Source organism: Amblyomma americanum, chromosome 5 (genome assembly GCF_052857255.1).
Source record: "Amblyomma americanum isolate KBUSLIRL-KWMA chromosome 5, ASM5285725v1, whole genome shotgun sequence".
NCBI classification, from domain to species: domain Eukaryota; kingdom Metazoa; phylum Arthropoda; class Arachnida; order Ixodida; family Ixodidae; genus Amblyomma; species Amblyomma americanum.
Window position 1 is genome coordinate 117,502,125 of NC_135501.1, and position 17,385 is coordinate 117,519,509.

General features: G+C 47.0%; 1 protein-coding gene across 1 annotated transcript; it reads left to right on the forward strand.

The window, feature by feature from the left end:
* Positions 1-1,268: 1,268 nt before the first annotated feature.
* LOC144134137 (uncharacterized) lies at positions 1,269-17,097 on the forward strand. Its single transcript, XM_077667108.1, has 5 exons — positions 1,269-1,553; positions 2,127-2,366; positions 9,952-10,090; positions 12,754-12,962; positions 16,480-17,097. The coding sequence occupies exons 1-5, from the start codon at positions 1,269-1,271 to the stop codon at positions 17,095-17,097; spliced, it is 1,491 nt and encodes a 496-aa protein (XP_077523234.1).
* Positions 17,098-17,385: the final 288 nt, after the last annotated feature.

The following is a 17,385-nucleotide window of genomic DNA, read 5'->3' on the forward strand; positions in this document are numbered from 1 at the left end:
GCATATGCAGTTGAAGGAGCTCCCTTCTGAACTCAAAAGCTTGTAAATATGTAAAATAAACCAAGTCTTCTTTCTCCACTAACGAACCCTTCACTCAGCGGCACTCCTGTCCGGGACGGAGCGGGCATCATCTTGACCGAGGTTGTGTCGAGAAGCGACTCCGATACCCACCTTCAACACTGCCCAACCGCCTTTCGGGCTCACAATCGCCGTCAGCCTCGCGTTTTGCGTCGCCACGCCGCAGGTACGTAGCCGCGGTACGAGGAAGGTCTCCCAACCCCGTAGGGGAAACTAAAGACAACAGCCTCTGGAGGTGAGGTTGCTCCCGAGCGAAACACCGAAGATCCTCAAATGACCATGCCGCACGAAGACGCCGCCGCCGACACGCCGACGTCGCGTACAATGACAACCACGATCAAGACGCGAACCGTCTTCAAGACAACGCCACTACCGAGAAAAGCTTCCACGACACGTTTCACCCAGCACATCCACCAGATGCCACGAAGTTGACTTCAGTCCGTAGAGCAGAAGGGCTGTGGAAATGGTGTCTAAACAAAACTCTTTATTTGAGCTGCCTTTCACATGGTTACTGACGGACTGCATCACCTACCCGCCATCGTCAGGGGGAACCGTAATGCTAACGCATACTCTCCCGCATGAATCGAAATGACGCACTGTAACTTTATTTTAAGGGTTTTGCTGTGGATATTATTTTGTGCTAATTTTGTTCCTATTAAGTGAAAAGCGTTTTTATTGGAACGTCACTGAACTGCACTCTACAATGCTCAAAACCCTGTGACTCTGCTTGAACGGGCGAAACTATTTTATGGAACAAAATGCGCCCACAAATTTTTAGGGTTTACCCTGATACCTGACATGGCAGAACAACATATATGCATCTGATTTTCCAACTTAAATGTACGCGCAACACGGCGCACTATGGCTGAAACAGGAAGGGAAGAGGACGTGTTAGAAGCTGCGTTTTTTTCTGGAGGCGTCACTGCAGGAGGAGTAAAAAAGGCTGCTCTGGATTTTGTGCCCCTGGGGCTGCCGCACCTCAATGAAGGCAAAATGTAGTAACCCCCATCAGTTGTGCACTGTTCGTACACATTACAGAACACAACGGCAAAAGAAGAAAATCTCTCACACCCTACACAGCCGCCCCCATTCCCGTTCCTCCGTTCACTTCTTCATCTTCGATCTCACGGCGTGGTTCCGTTATCCACACCGGTCAAGAGAGTTCATCTGCCATTATTTTCCCAAACGGCATGCCCAAACACTCCGCCGAGGAATTAACAAAGGGGTGCTTCCGCAGGTTCGACTCTGTGCTTCCATTCGGGGCTATCATTGGGGCACTCGGCAGTTCCCTTGCGGCATTCATACTGGGATCTGCGGGCTCGCTTGCTTCGTGGCTAGCCATCTCCTGGGCCTCCGCCGATTCCTGGCACCTTCTCACGGCAAGAGGTGCACTAGGACTCTGCACAGGCGTCGTTTCACTGGCGGCTCCTGCGTACATCAGCGAAATCGCCCTGGCCGAGGACAGGGGCAAGCAGGTGAGCAGTGGTGATCGTCTCTCTGTCCGTCTCAATGTGTTTTGCATGCATTGCGGTTAATAGTGCAGTACACAAGTGATGGTACAGCTCTCGGGAAAAGCGTTGACAGTTCAACTTGGGTACCCTTAGGGTGACCGCGGTGTGGAGAAGTCGCCAATCATCGGCCATATGAGCAAGAGGCACTGACCAAACCCTGATAGAATTCGAGCTTACACATTTTTGAGCGCAGATGATAATGGCGCGTTCGTGGACGGAGTAGGGGGTGCCTGCCGCGTTGTAAACGTTAAACTGAGTTAGAAGCGTGAGGAGGAGGGGGTACGAAGCAGTGAGAGAGTGGTAGCGCGAGGGGGAGTAGCTCCGAGTGAACAGGAAGACGGAAGATCTCTGGGACCGAATATAACATACTGCGATAGCTTCTACGAACCATTCTGTGTTGGCGTCCCAACATCACCCCCCCCCCCACTGAATGAGTCATTGTTCTGTAGAAACATGTCTCCGCAACAGAGATAAGACAGAGTCTATCATTATTGGCGGATGAAGCAGCAAGCGCTCACCTCTTTACCCTTGGCGCAGTGTGGCGCTCACCAGACGGGCATCGCGGCAGGCATAATGTACACGTACGCTCTGGACCAGTTCATCGACTGGTCGCAGCTGGCCCTGTGCTGCGCGGTGCCGTCCATCCTCACGGCGGTCCTGCTGGTGCGCGCCGTCGAGTCTCCGCGCTGGCTAATGGAGCAGGGTAGGCGTGGCGACGCCCAGGCGGCGCTGAGGAGGCTGCGCAGATATGCCTCTTTGGCGGACAGCGAGTTCGAGGTAAGCAGCTGCGCAAGTCGTGCTACTGCGATGATGCTGATTAGCACGCGTGGAAGAATCAACAACTGATATTGCACTTTGAAACGGGAGCTCGAGAGAAGGGACGGTGAACATGATGTGTGCACGGGTCCCCTATATCACGCAACAAAGACGGACGGGAAAATACGCACGCATTGCTCGTCCGCATTTTCATCAGGCGGTACTGACGCTGCATCTTCATTATGAAAAATCAGGGACCAGCCCAACAGCAATTACATTAACGCGGTGACAGGAGCACAGGAGGCAAGTCATAGTCTAGCGCGGGGAACTTGCGACGAGGGACATCAGTGTTTGCCACTGACGTCGAAGGCGCCATGCTGCTGCAAAACACCTTCAAAAGTGTGGCCCCATTACACATCAAGGATTGAGGAGTCGGGATTGCATATTGGATGCAGACCTGACATATTTATTCGGAAATGTGTTAGGGTAAAGTCGTCGCTTTTACAGGGGCGGTGCAAATATATGCGAACAGCGCGGCACCTACGCTCCAGTTTTCGCTTTTGTTTTCATCGCGCTTGTACCTTGGTGGTAACGAAAAGAGGCTAGAGTTGGCCATGACAAAATAAGTGCCTTTTTCTTATCGTCGAGGAGCAAGAGCGGTGAAGAACAGTGGTGGGCGTATCCGCCGCGGTGTCGGTGCACAGCGGCCTTAACTGCTGTCCTCCTTGTTTGGAGAATCTTTAATCCAGCATCACACGCCTTACAACTAATTGCTTTCAATGCTTTCCAGTTCTCGTGGTGCTGGCCGAGGCACTCAAAAAACATGGCTGGGCTTTCATTTCGTTTTACTTTTTTGCCCGTGTATCGCAGAAAGTACCCAGTTTCTTAGCAAGTCTGCAGTTCTCGTGGGTATCGCCGCATTTTGACCTCATGATATTTACATATCATTTCGTTCATCAGCTAAGTTTCGTGGATTGCACTACGTTTATAAATAATAAATTAGGCGCACTGCCTCCAATGGAAAGCGTTTCGGCAAAATTTAAATTTTCGAAATTCTTCGCGGTATCTCCAGCGACGTGGCTAAGGTAGAAAAATGCTTTGGGCTTTGGTAAAATAGCAACCAGATCATGCTGGTGACAAGTGCGCCAGCTTACTTTGTGCCAAGGGAAAAGAACCTAGTTTGTCTTTGGAATGGTTTGGTTTATAAGGTATTACGTCCCAAGGTGATTCAGGCTATGAGGGACACCGTAGTGGATGTCTGCGGTAATTTAAAACCATCTGGTGTTTTTCCCGTTCATTGGCATCGCACAGTACGCGGACCTCTAGCATTTTGCCTTCATCAAAATGGGTCCGTCGCAACCTGGATCGAACCCGCGTCTCTCGGGCCTGCAGCCGAATACCATAACCACTGAGTCACCGCAGCAGCGACATCGGAAAGGACCTGGAAAAGTATTTTTGGCGATCAAGAATAGAAATTTAAAAAAAGCGACCCATTTTAGTTAGTTATATTGTTTTTAATGGCGCAAAAGCAACTATGGCTATGATGCGCCAAACACAAGGTTAGGTTTTTGTTAAATGTTACACTTTTTATAACTAGAGTTTGTTTAAAACATTGGCTTCATTAAGAAACTTAAAAATACTTGAAAGAGCAACCAGTGCTTGATCACCTAAAAGCAACTTCGGGTGCAATGGGTTGTATTCATTGTAGAGTGTTGTAAAATATTTTTTCCTCAGTTGTTCCAGTTTTGTACATGAAATTAAAATGTGGTTTACAGTGAGTACATCGCCGCACATTTCGCAGAGAGGTTTGTCTTGTTTTGTCAGAAAGAAGTTGTGTGTAAGGTGTGTGTGTCCAATGCGTAGCCGACATAAAATAACTTCAGTGAAACGTTCTTGATGTCTACATGATTTCCATTCTCCTAAAACGGGTTTTATAGAATGCAGTTTGTTGTTTGCCTGTTCTTCCCACGCAGCCTGCCACTTAATTCTAAGTTTACTGTGCACTAATTTCAAAAAATCCCTGTGTGGTATGTTATCTTGTTTTATTTGATCAATTCGAGCTTGTGCTGCGCATGCATCTGCTCTCTCATTACCGACAATTCCAACATGGCTGGGCACCCAGCAGAATATAATGTTATGTTCTTGTTTTTTTTATTTTAATTATGTTATGTATGATGTTTCCTATAATGGGTTCAGCAGCGTTTCTACAGTGCAGCGCTTTGAGCATACTCAGTGAATCGGTGCAAATGACGCTATTTTTGATGTTTTCTTTTACTATTTGGTCTACGGCTACAAAGACTGCATAACTCTCGGCAGTAAAAACCAATGCATACTGTGGCAGTCGTATCATTTTTTTCATTTTTTCCTTGAATTACTGTACTTCCAACATGACTTTCTGTTTTTGACCCATCAGTGTAAAATTCAGTGAAGGTGTCATATTTTTCTTGCAGTTCAAAGAATTCTTGTAGTATGAGCTGATGTGGCATTTCCTTTTTATGTAAGTGTGTCAGTGTGAAGTCGCACACTGAAGGCAGGCTGTACCATGGTGGTAAAGTTTCATATTTTTGTGCAATATTCGGCAGGGCATCCAGTACTCCTAACTCTTCACATTTATCTTCAAAGCGCATTATTAGTGGCCGGATGGATTGTGGTTTATTGTTGAATAATCTTTCGGATGGGCACTTGGTAACAATGGGATGGCAGAGATGTTTAGTAAGAGAACGGGTTTTTAGGACGTATGCGCATGTCAGTGTGACTCTTCTATCCTCTAGTGCAGGCTCATTAGCTTCAATGTAAAGACTGTTTACCGGGGATGTTCTATATGCTCCAGTTGATAGTCGCAGACCAAGATTATGAACAGGGTCCAGTCGTTTCAAGTAGGATGCTCTTGCTGAACCGTATACTATGCACCCATAGTCCAGCTTGGAGCGTACCAGAGAGCGATAGATGTGTAATAGGCATGTTCTATCGGACCCCCACCGTTTTCGCGAGAGCACCTTTAATACATTGAGGGCTTGGGATGCTTTCTTTTTAAGGTTGTTAGTGTGTGGTAGAAATGTGAGTTTCTTGTCAAAAGTGAGTCCTAAAAATTTATGTTCTGGTTTAATTGGTAGTGTGGCTTGATTCAAGTATAGGTTGGGATTGAATTGTAGGCCTCGTCGCAATGAGAACAGAACAGCTACTGTTTTTTGAGGAGAGAACTTGAACCCATTTATCTCTGCCCAAGCAGCTAGTTTATTTAGTGTGATTTGTATTTGTCTCTCGCAGGACGATATGCTGGAGGAAGTGCATGCTATCTGTAGGTCATCTACATAAACCGAATACATTATGGACTTGGGTATTACTTTGGATAACGAATTCATTTTTACTACGAAGAGTGTCGTGCTTAGAATGCAACCTTGGGGTACGGACAAGGTGATCGGTGGTTGAGCATGCTTTTCTGAATCCACATTGATGTACATCTAATAGTTGCCGAGATTCGAGTACAAAGGTGAGTCTAATGTTTATTACACTTTCAAAAGATTTAGCAATGCAGCTGGTGAGGGCTATTGGTCTGTAATTGTCAAGACTTGTTGGTGGTTTTCCGGGTTTCAGAAAAGGTACTATTACTGCTTTCTTCCACTCCTCAGGTATTCTGCCAATCATCCATATTTTATTGAAGAATTTTAACAGTGCCTGTACGGCAGTATCAGAGAGATGGGCAAGCATATTGTAATGCACATTGTCTGGGCCTGGTGCTGTCTTTTTATCGGAGGATAATACCCTATTTAATTCCTGGAGCGTAATGGGCTGGTTGTAGTCTTCCTGCATGCCTGCTCCGAATGGAAGTTTTTGTTGTTCAGCTATAGCTTTGTGTTTCTGGAATGTGTTTGTGTAGTGGGATGACCTTGAAACTTCAGCAAAGTGCTCGCCCAATAAATTGGCCTGTTCTTCCAACGATGTTTGTGTACCGGGTGTTGTCAAAAGCGGAAGTGTGAAGGAAGTATGGTCACCAGTGAATTTACGAACTTTGTCCCACATTTTCTTTGATGGTATTGAACTATTTATAGAGGACACATATTTCTGCCAGGAGATTTTCTCAGCATTCCTGCGCACGTACCGCGCTCTCGCCTTGGCGCTTTTAAAAGTGAGTAAGTTCTCTGCAGTGGGGTACCGACGCAGGGTGCCCCATGCTTTATTTTGCTGTTTTTTGCAAATGTACATTCTTGTGTCCACCATACTTTGTGTTTCTTCTGTACGAGTCCTGTTGTTTGTGGTATAGCGAGTGTTGCAGCAGATATTATGCATGTAGTAAACCTTTCATTAATTTCATCTATGCTGAGGTCTCCAGAAAATTCTTTATCTAGAGTGGCACTTTCTGTAAAAAGTGACCAGTCGGCGAGGTGAAATTTCCAGCGCCGTGGTCTTGTGAGGATGACTGGAGTGGAAGACGAGAGCCTGATGACAGTGGGTAGGTGATCACTTCCCAGAGGATCATTTAAAACATCCCATTTAAAATCGTTAAAAAGAGACGGTGATGTGAAAGCTAAATCAAGGAAGCTCATTTTTGCTGAGCTTGGACAACAATATGTGGCCTTTCCTGTGTTTAAAAGACAGACGTTATTCGAGAGGAGAAAATCTTCGATTATTTTGCCCCTAGAGTCACAGCGTTCGCTTCCCCAAAACGGGGAGTGAGCGTTAAAATCGCCAACTACCAGATATGGCTCCGGCAATTCATTGATCAGGCCTTCTAAATCTTGTATTGTTAATGTGATGTGTGGGGGGAGATATAAAGAGCACATTGTTATTGTTTTGTAGGTAACGACGCTAACTGCAACTGCCTCAAGTTTTGTGTAAAGTTTGATTTCTTGAGCAGGGACGCCGCTTTGAAGGACAATCGCGACGCCTCCCGAGAGTCGATTTGCCTGCTCGCGATCGCGTTTAAAAATGTTATAATGTTTAAGGATATGCACATGTTGTGGACCAAGATTGGTCTCCTGAAGACATAAAACTGTGGGTAACATTGACCCTAAATAAAACTGTGGGTAACATTGACCCTAAAATATGTGTTACGTCGCTGTAGTTCCGCATAATTCCTCTACAATTCCACTGAATTAAGAAAGCCATGTTTATTTTTGGGGTGAGAACGCTAAGGCGTTTACTTATGCTCAGGGCCCGTTATGAGGGGTCTGTCTTTTTTTCGCTCAAGAGCGCTGTTCCGCCGCTGCAAAGCGGGCGGACTGGGAGTTATATCCATCACCTCGCCAGAGGTGCTGGAGGACCGCGCAGCCGCGGTTGTGTTAGTTTCAGGCCTCCCCTGACGGGGGGAAGTCCTGCGGGATGCCGACCCATGGACCGGCGCTCCCTGCTGTGACGATGGCAGGGCAGCTTTCGCTGGCCCTGACTGGGGCGTGGATGGCCCTGCCATAGGCGCGGTGGAAGTGGCCTCGGCAGGTGCCGGAGTGCTGTGTGGTGCTACGCCCCTGCGCACCACATCAGCCAAGTTTGGTTTCGCTGTGAACTAGAATGTGTTGGTTAGTGCAAAACGCCTCCTGGCTTCTTTAAATGAAATGTTTTCTTTGGTCTTTATGGTGATAATTTCTTTCTCCTTTTTCCAGGATGGACACGCCCTGGAGTACGCAGCGTGGTCTCCTTCGCAATTTGCGCAGCGCAGTGCTGCGTCACATTCCTCTGAATTGTGGTCCTTAGAAGCGCATTTCGCACAGGTTTTGCGGCCGCGGCAACTCTGAGAGCCGTGCCCGAATCTCTGACAGTTGAAGCATCTGCGTGGGTTCGGAATGTAGTGCCTGACATTAACTTTAAAGTATCGGACTTCGATGGTTTCAGGTAATGTGCTTGTGCTGAATGTGAGTACCAGGTGTTTAGTATCCATTTCTTTGTTGTCTTTGCGGATTTTAATTCGATAGACATCTGTGACATTTTGGTCGCTGAGACCTTCTAGCATTTCTTTTTCTGTTAGATGAATGAAGTCGTTTTCTGAGATGACACCACGGACGGTATTGAGGGATCTGTGGGCTGTTATGGAGACTGGGATGTCTCCAATAGAGAGAATGTCTGAGATCTTGGAGTTTTGGGTATGGTCATGGATTTCTAGTAATAAGTCGCCACTGGCCATTTTCGATAGCTTATATCCGGGGCCCAGTGCATCTGTTAGGCACTTTGACACAAGAAAGGGGGATAGTATTCTTGCCTGCTTTCCTTCTACTGTACTATGTATGACATGGAACTTTGGGAAGGTTGTTTTCTTTTTCGGGAAAAAGCCTGTTGCTTCGTTCCGCCCTCTTTTCAGAGAGCGATCAGGTTTTGAAAGGGGGGGAGCCATAAAGAAAATTTAGTTATTCGGTCATGGTTACAGCCACCCACCACGGAGTCCAACAAGGGGACGGGACAGGAACTTGAATGCAAGTCCTGCCCATGCCAGCTGTACACCTCAACTATAACCAAATATGACGCAACTCAGGGTAGTCGGTCACACAAGGTTAACCCTCGCCGTCAGGAAAAAAGGAAAAACCCAAGAAGTGAGTAGGAGATAGGAGCGTTGTGAGAAAGAGATAGGAAAGTGAAAGATGCAGGGGAGGATAGGAAAAGGCGACTGCCGATTTCCCCCGGTCGGGTCAGGCCGGAGGTGCCGTCTACAGGAAGCTGGGGCCAAAGTGGTGAGTTGCCTCCGCCGAGGGGCCTTAAGGGTCCAAACGCTCGGCATCGGCTCAACCACCAGGATCCCCTTTTCCCCGGACACGGCGATGCCACGCACGGCGAAGCGCGGGTGCTCGAGTCCGTGGTGATGCACTGTTCACCATCATCCCCTTGCGGGGATGTCCCTGCGGATGCTCGGGAACCCGCGGTGTCGCCACTCACCGTCGCGACGCCTGCAAGCTGCAGGCGCCCCCCTGCGGGGCGCGACCCATTTTATAAATCCCACGCATGGCGCTTAACTCTATTCAGTGGCGTAGAAATATTTTTTTATCCCCATATTACCGATTATCCTGTGTTTCCAAAGCAAACAAGTCACCTAATGTCACATCACCATGATCAGCCTACCTACGCCCACTGTATAGCTAAACTCTCCCATATGCCTTTAATTAATCCTGTCGTGCACTAGTTGGAACCAACTTTATACCCGCAGACTTCCTAATCTCATCCGCCCCCTGCTACGCTGCCCTTCGCTTCGAATTTACACCTTCGCTTAACTGACGTTCTTCATGCATATTTCTTACCACTTGTTTCTTACCACCAGAGTTTCTTAGATGTCCTAAAAAGTTGCCGGCACTTCACCTTCAGAGCGGAATGTTAACTCATTAAGCGGGTAGGCTAAGTCAAAGGGAGGGTCTGAGAAAATACTTGCGCAGATCAAACTATAATGCGCAGCTTTTCAGTGGTGACAAAGTTGGATGCCATTTATTTATACCATTTGCAATCGCTGGACAGCCAGCAATCTTAAAAAGCGAGTAGTTGAAGGCGACAACTGCGACGCCCGTTGTGAATTAATTCTCTACTCGCGACGTAGAAACTCGTATCCACAGCATATCCTCCTGCTCACTTTTGCTTTTGCTTTAAGGCAAGCATTCTTCGCATGATCGGAGGTTTTTAAACACACTCATCGCAGGTGATTGAGGTGATCGACCCGAAAACACCGATGCCCATCATGCATTACATGTTGGGACATGATTACAATCACGGCGAGCAATTCTCCGGCGTCAACGTCATCATGCAGTACGCCACGGGGCCCCTGCAGGTCAAGTTCGGTGCGACCGCGCACGAGGATTTCATCACAGCACGAAAATGCGCACAGCACGAAAATGCGGCTGCCTTAACGCACATAAGAGATGTTGCACAGAACAAACTATGCAGATATGTGCCATGCCGTACCTTGCACTCAAATTAGTACAATTATCTTGGCTGCAAAATGAAGCAAAAACACATCACCTGCAGCTAAAGCTAAAAGCGTTCTCTCCAAATTTTGTCATCATTCTCTCTACTAGTCTTTGTGCAGTTGAAATTACTGGCAACCTTAACCTCAACCTCTTGTTTGCTCAAGCCTTCATTGTTGCAGTCCTGAACACTTGTTCAGTTTTTTTTTTGTTTTAAGCGAGGTTTGTTCCTGTCCATCACATCATAGCAGCTGGGCAAAGAAGCAAAGATGGGAAGATTTTTGAACTATAATTTCCAAAATACCCACATACGCTTTATATTAAGTTGCGTTTCGGTCATGTAGAAATAAATGACAATAAGTAACCAGGTAATCTGTAAGGCTGTACCTATTGAAATCGCTAATGCGAACAAGGTCTGCTCCCAATTTGCTTCTTCCGGCGAGACGCGAAAGACCAGCGGCTCGCGTCCCGTACAAAGCGAACAGCCGCGAAGCAGTAGCCACAGAGTCCGATCCCGTCACTGTCTTGTGGCACTCGGTTGTCACGTTGAAGCTGGTGCCATTTACTATACTTGACCATTTGCCATCAGCGAAACCAGCTTCTCGTCAGGTATGCCCCTTTGTAGCATGCCAAGTTGTAGCAGCGCCATCGCCGGCGGCAACGCAATGGAAGACGAGACAGAGTCATTGCCCGGCGCTGTCCGCGTTTCTCAGTGCGCGCAGTACCTTGACTGAACGAATTTGTTTCTCTCTTAGCAGCATCGAAGTCAGTCGCGGCCTGGGTTTACCGCGCAGTGTTTGTGTTCTGCTCGCACTCTTATCAGCAGTATACATCATGTTGTAGGCCTGCCTTTTACTCGTGGTCGCAATTATATCACGTATTCGTGATGTCAGCTACATCTACAAAGCTATCGCGGCATGCCATTTAGGCGGACCTAAGTAACGTAAAGCTTTGGTCAATTTGGCGCGACATGCTCTGGTAGGAATGGCGCAGCAGGGTAAGAGGTGTTGTGCTTTTGTTTTCTTCCGTCCAGGCCTTTCCATGGCAGGCATGGCAGGAAAAGACGTGTTTTTTTTTTCTTTCGCCCAGGCCGTTTCCTGGAGGGAATGGCGCGGCCGGGAAACACGTGTTTTTTTTTTGTTTTCATTCGTCCAGTATCTTCCTTATAGGGAATGGCGCGGCAGGGAAAGACGTGTTGTACTTTTGTTTTCTTTCGTCAAGGCCTTTCCAAGGAGGGAATAGCAGGGAAGTGAAAGACCTGTTGTGCTTTTGTTTTCTTTCGTCCAGGCCTTTCCAAGGAGAGAATGGCACGGCAGTGAAAGACGTGTTGTGCTTTTTTTTCTTCCGTCCAAGCCTTTCCATGGCTGGAATGGTGCCGCAGGGAAGAACGTGTGGTTTTTTGTTTTCATTCGTCCAGTTCCTTGCCTGGAGGGAATGGCGCGGCAGGGAAAGACTTGTTGTGCTTTTGTTTTCTTTCGTCCAGGCCTTTCCCTGAAGGAATGGCACAAAGGAGAAAAACGTGTTTGTCTTCTGTTTTCTTTCGTCCAGGCCTTTCCCTGGCGGGAATAGCGCGGTAGGGAAACACCTATTGTGTTTTTGTTTTCTTTCGTCCAGGCCTTTCACAGGCGGGATTCGCGCGGCAAGGAAAGACGTGCTGTTTTATGTTTTCTTTCATCCACTTCGTTTCAAGGCGCCTATTACTCGGCAGATAAAGACGAGTTCTTTTTGTGTTTTCTTTTGTCCAGGCCTTTCCCTGGAGGGAATGGCACAACAGAGAAGAACGTTTTGTGCTTTGGTTTTTGTTCGTCCAGGCCTTTTTCCCTGGAGGGAATGGCACAACAGAGAAGAACGTGTTGTGCTTCTGTTTTCTTTCGCCCAGGCCTTTCCCTGGCGAGAATGGCGCGGCAGGGAAAGACGAGTTCTTTTTGCGTTTTTTTTTGCCCAGGCATTTCTCTGGAGGGAATGGCACAACAGAGAAGAACGTGTTGTGCTTTTGTTTTCGTTCATCCAGGCCTTTCCCTGGCGAGAATGGCACAACAGAGAAGAACGTGCTGTGGTTCTGTTTTCTGGCGGGAATGGCGCGGCCGGGAAAGATGTGTTCTTTTTTGTTTTCTTTCGTCCACTTCTTTACAAACGGGAATGGCGCGGCAGGGATAGACGTATTGTGATTTTTTTCGTTTTCTTTGGTTCACATCATTTTCTGGCGCAGCAGGGAATGTCGTGCTGTTTTTGTTTTATTTCGTCGACATCTTTTCCTGGTAGGAATGACGAGGCATGGAAAGAGTTGCGTTTTTGTTTTCTTTTTCTCTTGTGCGTTTCGGTTTCAAGTGACGCAGCTCTCGGATTTTGGTTAAATGGGCGAATTCGAGAGACCATCAAAGGTATATATTGGAGTCCTTTGGCCGCGCTCAGATGCATATTATATATTATGATTGTAAAAATCAGTGCCACAATAGTTTATTGAAAGGAACGATCGTGTGTCCCATGCGCCAAAGAATTCTTATTGCTCTTTATTTGCCTTCGGTGCTGGATCGTAGCTTTCCCAACGCTATTTGCTCTGCAGCTGGTGACGACAGCGATGTGTGCTCAGCTGCTGGACCTGGCGGGGCGCGTGTGGCCGCTGGCGGTGTCGGCGACTTTGTGCACGGGCAGCATGATGGTTCTGGGCAGTGTCTACTTTGCGGCAGCAAACCCCGCCTATGCAATGGACAGCACACTGGCCTCTAACCTGATCTTCGGATCCAAGGTACCAAATTGAAATGTGTTTTTTTTTCTTCTACATTCAAAACTTGATTACAAATATGAATTGTAGTTCCAAATGTAGAAACTCGCTTCCATTACTAACGAGCAAAGTTAGATCACAACGCCATGTCTTTGATATCAGTTGCACTGACCCAGCATGAGAAAATGAAACAGGCAAACTTTTATTAAAATATACGTTGAATTTTTTTCGGTTGGTATTGTCCATGCGGCAGGCGTATATCTCTTTCACTTCAACAAGGCTGTTTCCTGGGTTAATTAGTTCGTAATAATGGAAAATATTGGAAAGAAGAAAGCGAGAAAGAAGTGCCGTAGTGGAGGACTCCGGCATAATTTGGGCCACCTGGAGATCTTTAACGTGCAGTAAAATCGCACAGCACACGGGGGCCATTTTGCGTTTCACCTCCATCGAAACACGAAAAAAAGGGGGGCTTGAAAAGGACTGGACAAAGCCGCATACATATACCTCATCTAGCAAAAAAAAAAAAACACGAATACAGAAAGGATTCAACGCATGCGTGAGCCATTTTCTGCTTTACTTCTTTCATTACTGAGAGGTCCAGCAGATGCTGGCTTGTTGACCATTCTTCAACCAAAAAGATCCCAGTTAAAATAACGAAATTTTCTTTTCGACAAGTTGTTTAATTGTAGACAGCGAGCCCGTCATTTCAGGGTCCTCAGTCATGGAAGGAAGGAAGCTGAAAGGGGCGCTGGTGCAGCTGGATAATTTGGGACGGGAGACTACTTAGTGATAGAAGTTGTTTCTCTTCCGGCCCCCTTGCCCTCAACCCTAGAATAGTTCCAGCTAGGGCTCTGATTTCATGATATGTTTATTTTTTCCACGCAATGATTAATGGGTCCTACTGAAAGCGCGGGTGGTCTGTTTTGTCAGCGTAAAGAAACCGAGACGCGTAACTAGTTCGTGCTGCTCAAGAACGAGGCTGGAAAACACTTCCAGTGCGAATCGAAGTGGTCTGTATACGGGTGCATGTAGGCTGGAGCGTCAAGCGTCGAAGACGTTCGTTTCGGCCAGCACGAACTGTAGGCCCTGCACAGTGAGGGTGGGTATGAAGACAAGATTTTTTGGGGTTTCGCCTCATTCTTAGGAAGGGCAAGTGAGCTCCTATCTCCTGAAGGAATACGACGGCAAGATAGAGGAGCGCTAAAAGACATGCAAAAATTGCATTAAGTTTGGTCATTAACGCTGAATTATCTGTGGCTTCAGGCAGGCATTGCTTCCATTGTTGTTTGGCTTCAAAACAAAAGCAAAAACAAATATTTTGTTTTGATGTGTCATAATGTATAGATTCTTTTCGCTTTAACTGCGTCTCTTTGGCACCATTGGCACAGCCAAATAAACAAAATGCTCCAGACAACGCTATTTAGTCTGGCATTAGACCGTCATCAGTACTTCCGCTAATCGCACACCCTATTTTATGTAGTTGGCAAAGAGCACTTAGTTTTCTTTTTTTATTTGCGATATGCTGGTATGTTGAGAATACAAGAATGCTGCGTTTCTTTGCTCAAGCGGCCGTAACGAAATCTTCCGGATCCGAGTCTTTGACACAGAATTATGCACAGCGCCAAAATTACAAAGAGTATTGGTTTACTAGATTTGTGGATGTTTAACGTCCCAAAGCGACTCGGGCATTGAGGGACGCCGCAGTGGAGGGCTCCAGAAATTTAAAATACCTGAGTTCTTTCATGTGCACTGGAGTCGCAGAGTAAACGGGCCTCTAGAAATTCGCCTCTATCAAAACCCGACCGCCGCGGCAGGGTTCGAACGAGCGTCCTTCGGGCCAGCAGCCGAGCGCCGTAACCACCGAGCCATCCCGGTGGCTGATTACAAAGAGGAATTTCCCGGAATTGTTAAAAGCAAGACTGCAGCGAAGACGACGCCGGACGTCAGGACGCACCTCACGCATTTTAAGATTCTTAGCGTGCATCAAAAATCCCATTTCCTGAAAATAATTTTGATGGAATGAAATGCATGTTTTAACACGATAGTGTTAACGGTTTCGTTCAGCGGAGAAGCCTCCTTTGTTGTTTTTGTGCGCGTGTCGAGAAAATCGGGATTGATCGAAAGGGTCGTGACGCCAAAACGACGCCAACTATAGCGGTTAATTCAAACACCCTACAAATATCCCACAGCACAATAGTGATAACGTCAGTATGTAATTTCTCATCGATCTATGGCGCGTGGCGTCATTCCACCGCCATTATGTAGTACCTCTGAAGAATGAAGAATCAATTGCGCTGAACACCGTTGCACCTTTGGTGGTGAACCGGACGCGCTACCCTTCGACCACTAAGGAACGTTGGTTCGACTTGGTAAATTGAGGCATTGTGTCTCTTATAGTAAATAAAAAATGAAGGACAGTGTCCATAACTGAAAAATAATGTGAAAAGAAGACCCCAGGCCGCTGAAGACACGTGTGAACGCTCTCGCACCGTACCCTTAGGCGGAGCTTTTCATTTTAGCAAAAAGAGCAGAAAAACTCTATTTGCCAAATTAGAACTACACCTTAATTTTTTCTAACGATTACTAGATTGCGTCACATGCGGAACCATATCATTTCAATTTGCTTCCAAAATTTTGTTTACAAAAGCTAAATGCTCCTCAGGAACTGCAGAACTAACAAACATATCGTGATATTTGTTCGTGAAATAACGATGGTAGAACTCATTATTCTTTTGAATCAGAAGATAGACATCGTTATTGGGAAGTAGTGAAAAATTCCGGTTGCTTTAACCATAATAAGCATTTCATAAATGTCTCTTACTTTGACAGAAATACTGAAAATCCTTTTTTCGTAATATCTGAACAGTATGCTTCAGTCTTTGTTTTTACGAACTTTGTTACGCAAGCTGTAAAACGCATTAGAAACGACCTGAGAATTGGTTGTTTGATTTTTGAACGAAAGCCGAAATAATGACGGTACAATGTGAGCCCTAAGTCAGCTCATCTTTCACCGTTAAGCATACGAATATTAGCGCTCCAGTTTGCTCCTCCTGACCCAAACCGTCGCTTTTCCCTCCGCTTCGCCACCTTGGTTTACTTCTCACCCTCCTTCTTAAAATCTCTCTTCACCAGCCGCCTCGCCCTCTTCCCTACTCTATTCTGCGGCGCCGTGCGGGCACAGACCCAACAATTCTGTACGCATGCTTTTTCGAGCTTGAAACTATTTATGAATGCATTTTTTCATATAATGTAAGATTTCACTACAACAATCAATACATCTGCAGATTACCCGACGGCAGTCTTGTTTTTTTTTTCTCTATTAACATTTTTGCTATAGTTAAAAGCATTCCCCCTTGGTTTTCTATGGCAGTCTCAACTGTTCTATGCGATTGATGGAAACACTTTAAACAAGATATTTTGCAACACATCAAAAGAATGGACGATTACCTTCAACATTTTAATTCGTCTCTTACATTTTTCCGATTTTCAAAATGTTTGCCTGTTAATGTAGGACATGTTTATCGCGCACGGATGTCTGCAGGTCGTCTTCAGCGCCGCCTTTTCCGCTGGCCTGGGTCTCGCGTCCTGGGTGCTGGCCGTCGAACTGGCGCCGCTGCGCGCAAGCGGCTTCGACTTCGGCAGCGTGTGCGCCTTCTACTGGGCCTCGGCGCTGGCAGTCGTCAGCCTGTTCGCCACGCTGGGCACGGACCCGCACTCGCTGGCGGTGCTCAGCGGGGTCTGCGGCGCCGTCACCTTCGTGGGCGGTGTCACCACCTTCGCGTTTGCTCCGGACACCGTCGGCATCAGCGTCGAAAGCATCCTGATGGAGGGCCAGGACTACAAGCCGAAAAAGAAGAAATCGGACACGGTTGAAGCTGCCACCTCTTCCATCACGCCGCGTCCTGACGAAGCAAAGGCTCTCAGCCAACACAAAGAAAACAGCTCGAAGGCGCGGCTTGGTGTTCCATCAGCTGAAAGAGGTCACACGGCTTGGGTCGAATCTGCGGCTGAAGCTTTGGCCGAGGATGACGATAGGCATCAGGAACGGGCTCGGGCACTCCCTGATGAGGTGTTGCGTAGCGGAGCCATCTCGTCGTCCCATAGTGTTGTGACCTCGAGGCCTTCTATCCACATGTCTGGTAGTGGCCGCCAAAAGTAGGCGGAACAGTGATAGGAAAGCGCAAGTGTTCATTTTGTAGGACTTGTGCTACATAAGATATACACATGCGCTTCTCCGACATGCAAGCAGTTAATACCACTCACTGTGTCTTCTCTATTGTTACGCTGCCATTTCATTTTATATATTCTGCGCTGCGAAATTTCAATTTAACTTTCACACTTGGTTTCGCCGGAAATTTGACCGGTAGCGCCACGTTTGCTCGTGTATGTTCCTCATCATTCGGCTGCACACCCATATAGTTTTCCTCGACATGAATGCGCAAATTGT